General features: G+C 48.8%; 1 protein-coding gene across 5 annotated transcripts in view; it reads right to left on the bottom strand.

The window, feature by feature from the left end:
• Positions 1-13,591, bottom strand: part of SRPK3 (SRSF protein kinase 3) — a 26,173-nt gene extending 12,582 nt beyond the window's left edge. For 2 of the 5 annotated variants that reach the window (XM_069986485.1, XM_069986488.1), the window contains exons 1-2: positions 11,497-11,575; positions 737-873 (exon numbers count right to left, since the gene is read on the bottom strand). In XM_069986485.1, coding sequence (XP_069842586.1) covers positions 737-842 — 106 coding nt within the window. In that variant the 5' untranslated portion in view covers positions 843-873; positions 11,497-11,575. Of the gene's footprint in view, positions 1-736; positions 874-11,496; positions 11,576-11,681; positions 11,732-11,873; positions 11,924-12,929; positions 13,051-13,321 lie in introns of those variants that run through there. The other 3 variants (XM_069986489.1, XM_069986486.1, XM_069986487.1) reach the window with 3 other exon arrangements.
• Positions 13,592-14,127: the final 536 nt, after the last annotated feature.

Here is a 14,127-nt window from a genome sequence, read left to right as displayed (position 1 = left end):
AGTTTGCTAAACGAATGTATACGCACAAATATTTATCTTGACGAGTCCTCCAGGTATAACTATGTTGGTTAGGGTGGATATAAGTGCCACACACATCATTTTGGTCACAAATATGACGGAAACATTTTTTTTCTGCTATGAACAGTTTTTTTTCTTTGCTAAGGCTTTTGTTGTAGACCAAAAAAAACTAAATTTCAAACAAGTTTAAAAAAATAAGCTAAAAAAAAAAAAAAAACACCGCCCAAATGCAAAAACACAGATGGAATAAACAACTGTAAATTTGGGAGGTTTTTCAGATGAAAAAAAAAAAGAAAAAAAATTGTGAGAACATATTCTATGGGTGCAGATATTTAAAAGTGAGGTTTGTGGTCACATTTTGGCTGCAATTAACTGTTTGCTAATGGCCATGTGGTATTGAAATGAATGAAACAGCAGTTTACCATGGAGCTATTAAAACAAACAGCTTGTAGGGCCACGTTTCCACATGGTGATGAGTACATGCGCCAAAAACCATACACCCATGTGTTCATCAAGCGATGTTGCAAACCATCCCAGCAACACTGTGTGGTGACAAGGCAGAGTAGTCTACATTGGTTTCACCGGCATCATGGCCACATGTTCCTTACTGATGGGCATCAGCCTGGAACCTACAGTGCAGATCATAAATCTACAAAATATATCCCATACCCTCCAATGTCCATACACCCTGGTAAACCTTTGTGATGTCCCTTCTTACCTCTACAGTAATCTCCAGGATCTTCCTGCTCCTCATTGTCAGAGCCCAGGGGTCCAGGAGGAGGCAGCACTGGTGTCGGTGGGGTAGGAGGGGGTCCTGGAGACATGGGCACATCCTGTAGGCTGGCGTCAAAGATGCTGTGAGAAAACATAAGAAAAATCAGCTTTCTTAGTTACATTATTTGTTTGCTACAATGAGGATTCATACAGGTAAACAGGACAAGTCTACAGTCACAATGCCAAATTTCTCAGCTTAGTGTATCAACATTGTCAGGATGAAGAGACAGAGAGGACGCAGAGGGGTCTGATGAGGCCTGTTATCCCGACCGAGCACGGAAGTGTCCCCGCGCGCCTCCTGCGATCACCATGGCAACCAGAGACGCTTCCGTGCTCGGTGGGGATTACAGGCCTCATCAGACCCCTCTGGAGCAGCACAGATCCCGGGAGGTGAGGTTGGCAGATGACAGGCACATTGGGCTGGGGATAGAATGCTTGTAAGGACAGCCGATTCACAGGCGCAGTTACAAGACTTACATTGCCTATATGAATATGCATAGTGGGTAGAGCGGCTGGGCGGAATGGGAGGAGGCTGGCTGGGCAAGCTGGATGGGAAGGGAGGAGGTGCAGGAGGCGAAATGGGTGGGACGGAGTGGTGCTCCCGGACCCAAGAGACGCCCCAAATGCTCTTAATCCCTAAATTTGCATAGGGGCAATTAGTGCATTTAAGAAGAATGCAGCAGCGCAGAGGTGCAGATCTAACATCAATCAACTCCTAAGTTAAAGGGCTTCTGTGGCATATCAGCAGCTTCTCTCGGCAGAACCTGCTGATAGTGCCGCTTTAAGTACTGGAGTTATATACACTGACATATATCATGTATACATATCATAATCACAAGTTGAAGGGGTTCTCCAATATAGACTAGAAAACGTAAGGGGTTATTGCATAATTCTAAGTTTACTCTTATCTATAGGATCGGAATAACTAGCTATAAGTGGGGGTCCGCCTGCTGGAATCCCCACCGATCACAAGAACAGAAACCAGCATGGAGTGGGAGGGCATATGCTGGGCCACTGCTTTTCCATTAAGCCTAGTTTACACAGCGAGAAAGAGGCCTGCTAGTGTCTACTATTATATATATTCTGGATGCTGAGAGTCTTGGTCCCCAGCCAGCTTGGCTGCGGCTAGTGTAGAAGATGGAACGTCTCCAGCCTTCTATGTAACAGCTGAATAGTGGAGCGTGCGCTGAGGCCAGACATCAGCAGTGTACTCGGGCTGCAGGCATTGGCTGATCCCATTTACCAGTACGACCAGTTATAAAGACTAATAAGATTCCCATCGGATTAGCTGGATATTTCAGTTCGACCAATGCGACTCTGTAGGTATTGTTTGTACACAACCTTTCTGCATGTCTCGATAACTCCACAGCTACATGACCTGGTATTTATATAGCACCAACATATTTCATAGCGTTGTACAGAGAAAAGAACACCCACGGCTCTGCAGCTGATGCAAAACTAAAACACCCAGCATCCCCTTGCAGTCATGGGCTGTCAGAGAATGCTGGGAAATGTAGTCTGGGGATTGCTGCTGGGAGTTGTAGTTCTGCACCAGCTGGACAGCCACAGGTTAGGATAGGGGCACTGCTCTATGGGCCATATCATGTGTCATATTGCAGGAAGAAACCGGAGACCCAAAAGGAAACTCGCATTAAGCCGTGATTAACCCCTGAACCCCTACAGTATAAAGTTTAATCATTTGTCCAGATGCTCCTCCTGGGCCGAGGAGACTTCTCTGCTGCCTGTTGTCACAGACTTTATCCCACTATAGTCAGGCATAGAGGGTGGGCGCTCCCTACAAGAGCCAATGTCCTGGGTGCCGCACTCAGCGTCCGCCTGTCAGAGGAATAGGTCTCTATTTAATAAATGGAGGCTAAGAGAGCGCCCCTCAGGCCTTGTATATGTCAGTATACATTTAGTCTACTCCACAGAGATATCCGGTAAAAAAACATATACAGCACGGATGTGTATACAGGTGAAGGATGCTACTGTATACCCGACAGACACTGAAAAACACCATGTGAACTTAACCTTAGTGACTGTGTTAACGTATAGCAGGGATGGGGAACCTTCGTCCCTCCAGCTGTTGCAAAACTACAATTCCCATCATGCCTGGACAGCCAAAGCGAAGCTTTGGCTGTCCAGGTATGATGGTAATTGTAGTGTTGCAACAGATGGAGGGACAAAAGTTCCCCATCCCTGCCGTATAGCATGGGCCCCTCTCCATACTGCTGACCAGGTCTCCGCTCCATGTAAACTTTCTATAACTTTGGCTCAATTGACATCTCCACTGCAGCTTCCATTTAGAAGCCATGATGCTCAGCGTATCTTCTGCACGACAGACCCTATGGGGGCTATAGATCTAGAATAATACCAAACCAATAGCAAATGTGAACAGACCCATCTATATGAACCCAGAGCTGTATAAGCACCTAAGATGTCACAGTGTGGGGGTGCATCATTGGTCTATGAAACAAACTTACGTCAGACTGTCCATCCCTCTGACCAACAATGATGGTGCTTTGTGGTGGGATCCCATATGAGAGCTAAGAGCACATGATAAAGGGTTACCCGGCCCTTTAACAAAGTTCTACCTCCCAGGATATTTTAGAAGGACGGCTCTCACAGCCTTTCCTCGCTTTGCATGTGGTGTGAAGCCTATTTGCATTCAGTCTTATACTTGCCATAATACATGTGTTTATCCTTAGCAAAGCCAGACAATAAAACTACACATACACGCACACACATCACATGCCATTCCCCGTCCTACATTGCTAGTATGATAAATGCAATGAGAAGCTCCTTCTGGAAATTACATTTTCACCACATAATAGGAGGCCAGCAGTTTTCACCGTCAGACTCGCTCAGATTAGTCAAAAGCAATTGGGAAAAATGACTGATCTTCAGCAAGAAGAGAAAATCCTGCCGCCTGCGACTATGGACATGGCAGATTATAGGCGCCTGTAGTCTGATGTCAATGCATTGGAACATACAGGGGAGATATATAGGCTGCAGAGATAGGTGAGGGCCTATAAGCTGCAGTAAATGCTCAGGATTATTTCCATGTCATGTATTAAAACAGGTCTCAAGGTCGCAGTGACCCTGTTGCCTACAGGGTAATATAGTGGCCGAATTATTTCTATCCTTAAAGTTAAACATGACCAATTGCTATTGTGTAGCGCCTATGGTGGATTCGCTGACCCGCCAAGGTTCTGCATGGAGACTGTGTGGGTTATATATCTGCATCACATCAATTCATGCTATAAATATATGCTGTCGATTTTCCCTATTGATGTCAATCAAAACTTGCAGAAAGGCAGTGAATCCAATATGTGTGATTTAGAGGCAGTTCTAAATGGCAGCCTGTACTCTGGTAGTGGAAAACCTATAGACTATTTTTATTGTTGATCGTTGTTGAAATAAGACGTCCTCGGTCGCTCGCAGTAGCGACGACAAAACGACCGCAAGAGCAATCATAATTAACGATCATCGTTCCGTGTAATTGGGTGAAGGATTTCAGTGGTCAATTGAGATCGTTTATCGTCGAAAAATTGCTTTGTGTAATAGTGCCCTAAGGGTCCTATTAAATGAAGTGATTTTTAACGATTAACTACTACAAACAATCGTTCACCATATTACACAGAACGATAATCGTTAGTTGCAATCGTTACAACAATCGTTTACTCCATCTGATCCCAGCGAAAGAATAAACTATGTGGAATAACACCGAATGATTAGTGAACGAATGTGGAATTACAGCAAACGGTTAACAATGATTTTAGGGTTAGATCTAATGACACACAAACAGTTTTTTGATCGTTGACTGCAATTACACAGAATGATTATCGTTAAAATTCGAACTATTTGATCATTTTCCACACGATAACCATCCGATGTAATAGGGCCCTAAGGCTAGTTTCACACTGCGTTTTTGCTATCTGTTGAACGTATCTGTTTTATGGGGAAATAACGGATGCAGTTGTATATTATCTGTTAGGATCTGTTTTCTATTGATTACATTATGTGTATCGGTGGCCACGCATAACTGCAGCTCGGCTCCCATTCAAATGAACAGCTGCTAAGCGGCAATAGCCAGGTCCGGCAACTAAACATGTAGTCCCTGCAGGAACTGCCCCCAGCCAATCACTGGCCATAGCAATGTCTGGACTTACGGGGCATTAACACGTTCCTAAATTGATGCCAGGAGTTCTGAAGTACATTCTGTAGCCTGTATTCTGTATACACGGACCATGCAAGGAACGAGGGAATGAACCCTAAGTTGATGATGGGCCGAGTGACACAGTTCCCTCAGAGATGGAACATTGTTACCAACCAGAAATTATAATAGACTGGGGACCCGGAGCATCAGCTGCAGTAGATTGGGGCAGGTGTATAAACCTTTTTATTTTTATACTCTACCTCCAGCCACATATACATTTTTTTTACCCTGGATGACTCCTTTAGGGGTTTGTGCAGTGCTGCTGCCTTCTTTCTGATCTGATGTCAGGTATAGAGAGACACTGCTACACCCAGGGCAGAATAGTTGCTGAGGTAACAATCTGATGCCCAACAAATAATGTACAAGTACCCTATTAAAGGGGTTATCCAGCGCTACAAAAACATGGCCACTTTCCTCCAGAGACGCGACTCTTGTCTCCAGCTTGGGCAGGGTTTTGCTTGTCTCCAGTCCCCGGGCGCTTCCTGGTGTCTCGAGCCCGCGTCAGACACCCGGCTGGGAACCGGGGACCGGAATGTCGTGGTACGGGACCCGCCGCTGGACGTCTTTTCTCTCAGACACCTCCTCCCCGGCCAGATCCCAAAATAGCCCCCCCGCTGGAGTACCCCTTTAATATCAAACCGCACCTGACCTGGAGACAAGAGTTGTGCTGTCCAAAGTGGCCATGTTTTTGTAGCACTGGATGACCCCTTTAAAAAGGCAGGTTGTCCCAACTGATTTCAACAGGTTCTGCCAACCATCTCATATGTATGGGGTCCGCTGCCTTTCTCCTGACGGCAGATGTCGGGGAAGAGAATGGTTGTAATTCTGAATTTCAAAATGCTCCATCCTACTGTTCTGGGGGAGATAAGCCATTGCCAACGGTGTCTGGCAGCAGCTTTTCTCTCTTTCCCACATTCACAGTACATGCACACGGCTGAGCCAAACATAGATAAGAAAGGGAGAAACCGCCAAAGATAGCTGTTAGCCAAATAAGCATTCAGCCCGTAGCTATTTAAAATGTCTGACCAGTATACAGCTGGACACATGCACGATACCCGCTTGGCATCAAAATGATGCACTGACAACTGTCCTACAAAGCAGCGCTGTCAGGTGAGACAGAAGAGACACTGCACAACCTCTTTAATACCCCAAATCATAGGAATCAGTCTCTATATCATGTGGAGCATTCTGACGGTTCCGAAAGTAAAGTTACACGATCCCAAAGTTAAAGTGTACCTGTCATAATGTAAGATGACCCAACTAGTGTGAAATCCATTCTGCCTTCTGAAGTTCAGGTATCCATAGATAGGGTCAATAGGGCTCGAGCACGAAACCGACCCAGCATGGTCATATCCATGGATATCTGAACTTTTAGTGGCAGAATGATATCACACCATTCGGGTCAGTGTACATCATGACAGGTACACTTTAAAGGGGTTGTCCAGCGAAAATATTTTTCTTTCAAATTAACTGGTGTCAGAAAGTTATATAGATTTGTTATTTACTTCTTTAAAAAAAATCTCAAGTCTTCCCATACTTATTAGCTGCTGTATGTCATGCAGGAAATGTTGTTTTACTTTCAGTCTGAAACAGTGCTCTGTGCTGACATCTCTAGCAGAGACAGGAACTGTGCAGAGCAGAAGAGGTTTACTATGTGGATTCATAGAAAACCGTGACAGAGTTCCTGTCTCGGCCAGAGATGTCAGCAGAGAGCACTGTGTGAGACTGAAGATAAAACAACATATTCTGCAGGACATACAGCAGCTAATAAGTACGGGAAGACTTGAGTTTTTTTTTTAAAGAAGTAAATTACAAATCTGTATAACTATCTGATATCAGTTGATTTGAAATAAAAAGATTTTCGCTGGATAACCCCTTTAGGGTGCGTTCACACCTACAGGAACTGCAGCGGATCTGCAGCAGATTTGATGCTGTGTTCAGTTATTTAAATGAAATCTGCTGCAGAAAATCAGCTGCAGATCCTGTAGGTGTGAACGCACCATTAAGGGATATTTTTTGACAGTCTGTCTCCAGTGACCTACAGACAGAACACTGACTCCCATGAACAAGACCTGATAAAAGATTAATAGGGCAAAAATGGTTTTCAGGGTCTATTGCTAGAATAGGTCATGACTAACTGCTGGGGGTCTGACCTCCAGGATCAAGGATCAAAAAAGGGCTTACAATGAAGGGAACACCAGAACTGCGGTCCTATCATTGTGCTGATCTGAGTGTACTGAAGGTTAGACCCCCACCATTAATTGAACACTGGATTAGTCATCCATATTAAAGTCCTGGAGAACCCCTTTAAATATTCTCAAGTCTCAGAACATCCTACTGCGCAGATAATGATGTTCATAAATCTACTTCTATATATAGAATTCCCCAACATCACTTAACCCTGTGATCTGTATACAGATGTACTACTAGGACTAACTATGCATCATTGTGTAGTGACCCCATACAAACGGGAAATTGTGCCCCCGGCCTCCATTGTCATGTACAGGGCTCCAGATGGCGACCAAAATGGTCGCCAATGCGACTGACTTTTTGCAAATGGCGCCCAGATTTATTAATCTGGGCGCCATTTGCGACTGGCCCCGGCGGCGGCGCGCTGTCTCTTTAAGATGCGCGGCTGATGCGCGGCTGCCGGGGGTGTCCCGTCCTATCCCCGGCAGCGCGGCGCATCAGTGAGCTGCCTGGGGCCCTGACTTCCGGCACAGGAAGCGCACGTCAGAGACGCTTCCTGTGTCAGAAGTCACAGCCCCGGCGTACAGGAGCTCACTGATGCGCCGCGCTGCCGGGGATAGGACGGGACACCCCCGGCAGCCGCGCATCAGCCGGGAACAGCGTCCGAAGAAGAAGAGGATCGCCGGGGGAGCGGGTTGTCAGGTGAGTTTGTGTGTTTGTTTTTTTTTAAATATTGCTTAGCATAGAGGAAAGGGGGGGGGGGCATCTATAATGGGGGGAGAAGAGGGGCCATCTTCAAGGGGGGGAGAGGGGGCCATCTATAAGGGGGGGAGAAGAGGGGGCATCTATAATAAGGGGGGGAGAAGAGGGGGCATCTATAATGGGGGGGAGAAGAGGGGGCATCTATAATGGGGGGGGGGAGAGGGGGTATCTATAATGGGGGGAGAAGAGGGGGCATCTATAATGGGGGGGGGGAGAGGGGGCATCTATAAGGTGAGGGGGTATCTATAAGGGGGGGAGAAGAGGGGGCATCTATAATGGGGGGGGAGAAGAGGGGGCATCTATAATGGGGGGGGGGGAGAGGGGGCATCTATAAGGTGAGGGGGTATCTATAAGGGGGGGAGAAGAGGGGGCATCTATAATGGGGGGGAGAAGAGGGGGTATCTATAATGGGGGGAGAAGAGGGGGCATCTATAATGGGGGGAGAAGAGGGGGTATCTATAATGGGGGGGAGAAGAGGGGGTATCTATAATGGGGGGGAGAAGAGGGGGTATCTATAATGGGGGGGGGGAGAGCGGGTATCTATAATGGGGGGAGAAGAGGGGGCATCTATAAGGGGGGGAGAAGAGGGGGTATCTATAAGGGGGGGAGAAGAGGGGGTATCTATAATGGGGGGGAGAAGAGGGGGTATCTATAATGGGGGGGAGAAGAGGGGGTATCTATAATGGGGGGGAGAAGAGGGGGTATCTATAATGGGGGGGAGAAGAGGGGGCATCTATAATGGGGGGGAGGAGGGGGCATCTATAATGGGGGGGAGGAGGGGGCATCTATAATGGGGGTAGAGGGGGTCATCTATAAGGGGAGGGGGCCATCTATAAGTGTAGGGCAGACTGGCTGCAGACACTGGGAGATAGATATATGCACTATTATTATTATCAGGGCCCCTCAGGTGTCTGTATTGTAGGGGGTCACTTGCATTAGTCACTAGGTGAGAGATATATCTATCTATATACTCATCTTGTGGGGGGGGTCACTATGGCTGCAGTCATAAGTCTAGCTCAGTATGTATAGACTGTTGCAAGCTTTTAAAGGGAACCTGTCACCCCCCGTGACGGGGTGACAGGCTCCCAACCCCCCATTAGAACCCCCTATACTCACCTCATCGCGCCGGGTCCCGCTTCTGAAGATGGTCGGGTCACGGAGATCTCAGCCGCTGCAGCCCGGCGCGCACACTGAGAGATGAGTCCAACGCTCAGAGAATGACGGAGCGCTGGACTCTCCCATCATTCTCTATGAGCGTTGGACTCATCTCTCAGCGCACGCCGGGTTGCAGCGGCTGAGATCTCCGTGACCCGACCATCTTCAGAAGCGGGACCCGGCGCGATGAGGTGAATATAGGGGGCTCTAACGGGGGGTTGGGAGCCTGTCACCCCGGCACGGGGGTCGACAGGTTCCCTTTAAGTTCAAGTTCAGAAGAGTAAGCCTCATTAAAAGGCTAGCCAAGTGAAGCTGAAGTACTGAGTCAGACTGTATATGGTTGTCAGACTGTATATGGTTGTCAAGTTGCAAGTTTCCATGTTGAACGTTTTCAAACTAAGAAAAGAAAGGATCTAAAGGAGGAGGATGCTGCCGTGGCCTCTGCACACAGTAAGTCCCATGTAACATAACATTAATTTTACATGGTTTAAAATGTTGGCGACCAAATATTCTATTTGGCGCCTAAATTTTTCAGGTTAGGAGCCAATGGCTCCTAGGTAAATTTTTTAGTCTGGAGCCCTGATGTAAGGTGCAGGCAGCCGATGCCTCCTCCGTCATCCAGCTGCATACAGCCACAATGCTCCTCTGATAAGCCCCTGATCCTGTAGACCTAGTGTATACACCATTCTGTCCTCGGGCCGTGCAGGCAGAAATCACTGCAATGTATTTCCTGGCTCTGAATGGGTCTGTGATGATTTCACAGCTCACAGATAGATTGGCAGCGGCATCAGGGTTATAAATACACAGCAGCTGCCGTCGGCCTGTGGGGGTTGGGATCCAGTGCAGAGCTCCAGCGTGCAAAGCCTGGATAACCAGCAAACCACGTTCCACTCACCAAGTAACGGGAACGCTTCATCAAGCTAACATGTGCGAGCAATGCTACCTGCAAAGAGCTGCCTGCCAGACAGTATTGTGCAGATAGCGAACAACACAAGGGTCAACAACACAGGACCGATATACATAACGGTTATTATTAGAGGTGAACTGATCATATTACACTACCCATATATGCCAGCTGAAGTGCCAAGCTGATAATGGGCTCGCTGATAAAGGGAGATCACTAAGGGCACCAAATAAAGCTCTGCTGTAACTCACACAGACTGGATGAGATACCCTCTCCATGGGTCTACAGCAGATGGGAGAGATACAGTATAGAAATGGCCCCCCAAAACCCGCATGATATGTACTGACCAGGTGATAAGGTGCATGCACCACTGTGCCGTAGGGGTCATTCACACGTCCGCAGAATTCTTTCTGTACACGGATGGTGTTCTATGGACTGGACCTTGGAGTTCCCAGCATCATTTATTACCCTGTCGGGAGTGCCTAAACAGTTTAAAAGTTCACACTAGTGTATTGTGTCAGTACACTAGCGCTGAATTTTAAACTGTTTAGGAACCCATGACATTATAATTTATCATAATGCTGGGAGCAACAAAAGTCCAGTCCGCAGAACACTGGACGTGTGACTCCTTAGTATCAGGGATGGCATCATGACCTTTAGGGAGTACCCAGGCACAGGTCAATACATATATTGGGAATATGTACTAAGACTGGCATCACAGGGATCTAATGATATGTATGTATCTATGTGTGTGCTTGTATATATGCAATGTGCTTGTATATCTATCCAGCACATTTATATGTGTAACATGCATGCGTTTTTTCATCTATATATAGGATTTAAGTGTGCTTGTGTATATATAGAAACTACACGTGTTTGCTAGTGTATATATAGAAGGTACTTATACATATGTCATGTGCACGTATATGGGTTTTCATGTATCTACAGCATCTATCTAGAATTTATATGTGTACCCGCATAAGTAACTTGCATGAATGAGTGTGCTTGTCTGTATGTGTAATATATATGTATGATATATATATATATATATATATATATATAATTAAATGTGCTTGCTGGCTTGTGTGTATATACAGAAATGACAAACATGTACTATTATATATAGAATATACGTCATTTCTATATATACACACACATGTTCCATACAAGCAGGTTACATACACATGAACACAAATATAGATTCTATATATGTAAATACTCAAATATGTGTTATATATATATATATATATATATATATATATATATATATATATGTATATATATATACACACACACACACACACACACACACATAGGATGTATAACCTGTACATTACACATATGGGAACACCTGTGTAACACACACACACATATATATATATATATATATATTATATATGTTTGTGCATTCCTTTGGGGTGAGGTCAGCGTGCAGCTCACATGCCATAGATAGCTGTATGCCCAGGCCTGGCACCCGTTCTGGCTGTCTAGGCTGGGGCTGCGTGCCTCCGGTGCCCCCGGTATATCCCGTTCTATAGATAGCCGTATGCCCAGGCCTGGCACCCGTTCTGGCTGTCTAGGCTGGGGCTGCGTGCCTCCGGTGCCCCCGGTATATCCCGTTCTATAGATAGCCGTATGCCCAGGCCTGGCACTACGTACCCGTTCTGGCTGTCTAGGCTGGGGCTGCGTGCCTCCGGTGCCCCCGGTATCTCCCATTCTATAGATAGCCGTATGCCCAGGCCTGGCACTACGTACCCGTTCTGGCTGTCTAGGCTGGGGCTGCGTGCCTCCGCTGCCCCCGGTATATCCCGTTCTATAGATAGCCGTATGCCCAGGCCTGGCACTACGTACCCGTTCTGGCTGTCTAGGCTGGGGCTGCGTGCCTCCGGTGCCCCCGGTATCTCCCGTTCTATAGATAGCCGTATGCCCAGGCCTGGCAGTACGTACCCGTTCTGGCTGTCTAGGCTGGGGCTGCGTGCCTCCGGTGCCCCCGGTATCTCCCGTTCTATAGATAGCCGTATGCCCAGGCCTGGCAGTACGTACCCGTTCTGGCTGTCTAGGCTAGGGCTGCGTGCCTCCGGTGCCCCCGGTATCTCCCGTTCTATAGATAGCCGTATGCCCAGGCCTGGCAGTACGTACCCGTTCTGGCTGTCTAGGCTGGGGCTGCGTGCCTCCGGTGCCCCCGGTATCTCCCGTTCTATAGATAGCCGGATGCCCAGGCCTGGCAGTACGTACCCGTTCTGGCTGTCTAGGCTGGGGCTGCGTGCCTCCGGTGCCCCCGGTATATCCCGTTCTATAGATAGCCGTATGCCCAGGCCTGGCAGTACGTACCCGTTCTGGCTGTCTAGGCTGGGGCTGCGTGCCTCCGGTGCCCCCGGTATCTCCCGTTCTATAGATAGCCGTATGCCCAGGCCTGGCAGTACGTACCCGTTCTGGCTGTCTAGGCTAGGGCTGCGTGCCTCCGGTGCCCCCGGTATCTCCCGTTCTATAGATAGCCGTATGCCCAGGCCTGGCAGTACGTACCCGTTCTGGCTGTCTAGGCTGGGGCTGCGTGCCTCCGGTGCCCCCGGTATCTCCCGTTCTATAGATAGCCGGATGCCCAGGCCTGGCAGTACGTACCCGTTCTGGCTGTCTAGGCTGGGGCTGCGTGCCTCCGGTGCCCCCGGTATATCCCGTTCTATAGATAGCCGTATGCCCAGGCCTGGCAGTACGTACCCGTTCTGGCTGTCTAGGCTGGGGCTGCGTGCCTCCGGTGCCCCTGGTATATCCCGTTCTATAGATAGCCGTATGCCCAGGCCTGGCAGTACGTACCCGTTCTGGCTGTCTAGGCTGGGGCTGCGTGCCTCCGGTGCCCCCGGTATCTCCCGTTCTATAGATAGCCGTATGCCCAGGCCTGGCAGTACGTACCCGTTCTGGCTGTCTAGGCTGGGGCTGCGTGCCTCCGGTGCCCCTGGAATCTCCCGTTCTGCCGCCTTCTTGTGCTTTCTTTGCTTCTTCTTGCTCTTCTTTCCTGAGCTGTTACCTGAAACTACAAGTGGCAGTGGTAAATGAGCGGGCACCAATAACCAGTCACTGAAAGAGTTAACAATACCATATCCATCCATACATAAGCTACCCCCCCATCAGGTGACGGGACAATGGCCGCCCACTGTATCCCACCAGCCATATATACTGTGTACTGATGGCAGCATATAGAGGAGAGGTTATAATGGGCTGGAGATTATAAGGCAGATGGCAGTGCCCACATCCCATACAGATAGCAGGACCCCCTCCCCCGGCTCCTGCCCGGGGCTCCTCACCTTTCTTGGAGCTCATGTCAGAGTTGGAGAGGCAATGGTCAGGAGAAGAGGCATAGTGAGCGAGGCGAGACAGGGGGACGGAGGAGAGGGCAGGCAGCGGGGGGCAGACAGCTGGCAGCAGGGTGAGAGATGGCCCGGAGACAGCTGCAGCCGGAGGAGAGACAGCCAGGGACCCCGAGAGCCGGACGAGACGCCGAGACCAGGAGAGAGAGGCAGCTGATAGTGAGAGACAGGCAGAGGCGGCCGGGGAGGAGCAGCGATGTCACCCACAGCGTCACCGGGCGGGGGGGAGGAGACATGACAGCTGGGAGCGCGTCCCCTCCCCGAGCACCACACGCGGCCCGGCTGTACGGGAGCCCGGGGGCTGTGCTGCGGAGGAATACACGCTATTGTCCCCTGTTATCAGGGTGGCTGTGCTGTGCTGCGGAGGAATACACGCTATTGTCCCCTGTTATCAGGATGGCTGTGCTGTGCAGCTGAATAAGCTATTGTCCCCTGTTATCAGCCGGGGCAGGAAGCTATTGTCCCCTGTTATCAGCCGGGGCAGGATGGCTGTGCTGCGGATGAAAACATGCTATTGTCCCCTGTTATCAGCCGGGGCAGGAAGCTATTGTCCCCTGTTATCAGCCGGGGCAGGAAGCTATTGTCCTCTGTTATCAGCCGGGGCAGGAAGCTATTGTCCCCTGTTATCAGCCGGGGCAGGAAGCTATTGTCCCCTGTTATCAGCCGGGGCAGGAAGCTTTTACCCTCTGTTATCAGCCGGGGCAGGAAGCTATTGTCCCCTGTTATCAGCCGGGGCAGGAAGC

Source organism: Dendropsophus ebraccatus, chromosome 10, assembly GCF_027789765.1.
Source record: "Dendropsophus ebraccatus isolate aDenEbr1 chromosome 10, aDenEbr1.pat, whole genome shotgun sequence".
NCBI classification, from domain to species: domain Eukaryota; kingdom Metazoa; phylum Chordata; class Amphibia; order Anura; family Hylidae; genus Dendropsophus; species Dendropsophus ebraccatus.
This window is presented reverse-complemented; position numbering and strand designations above follow the sequence as displayed.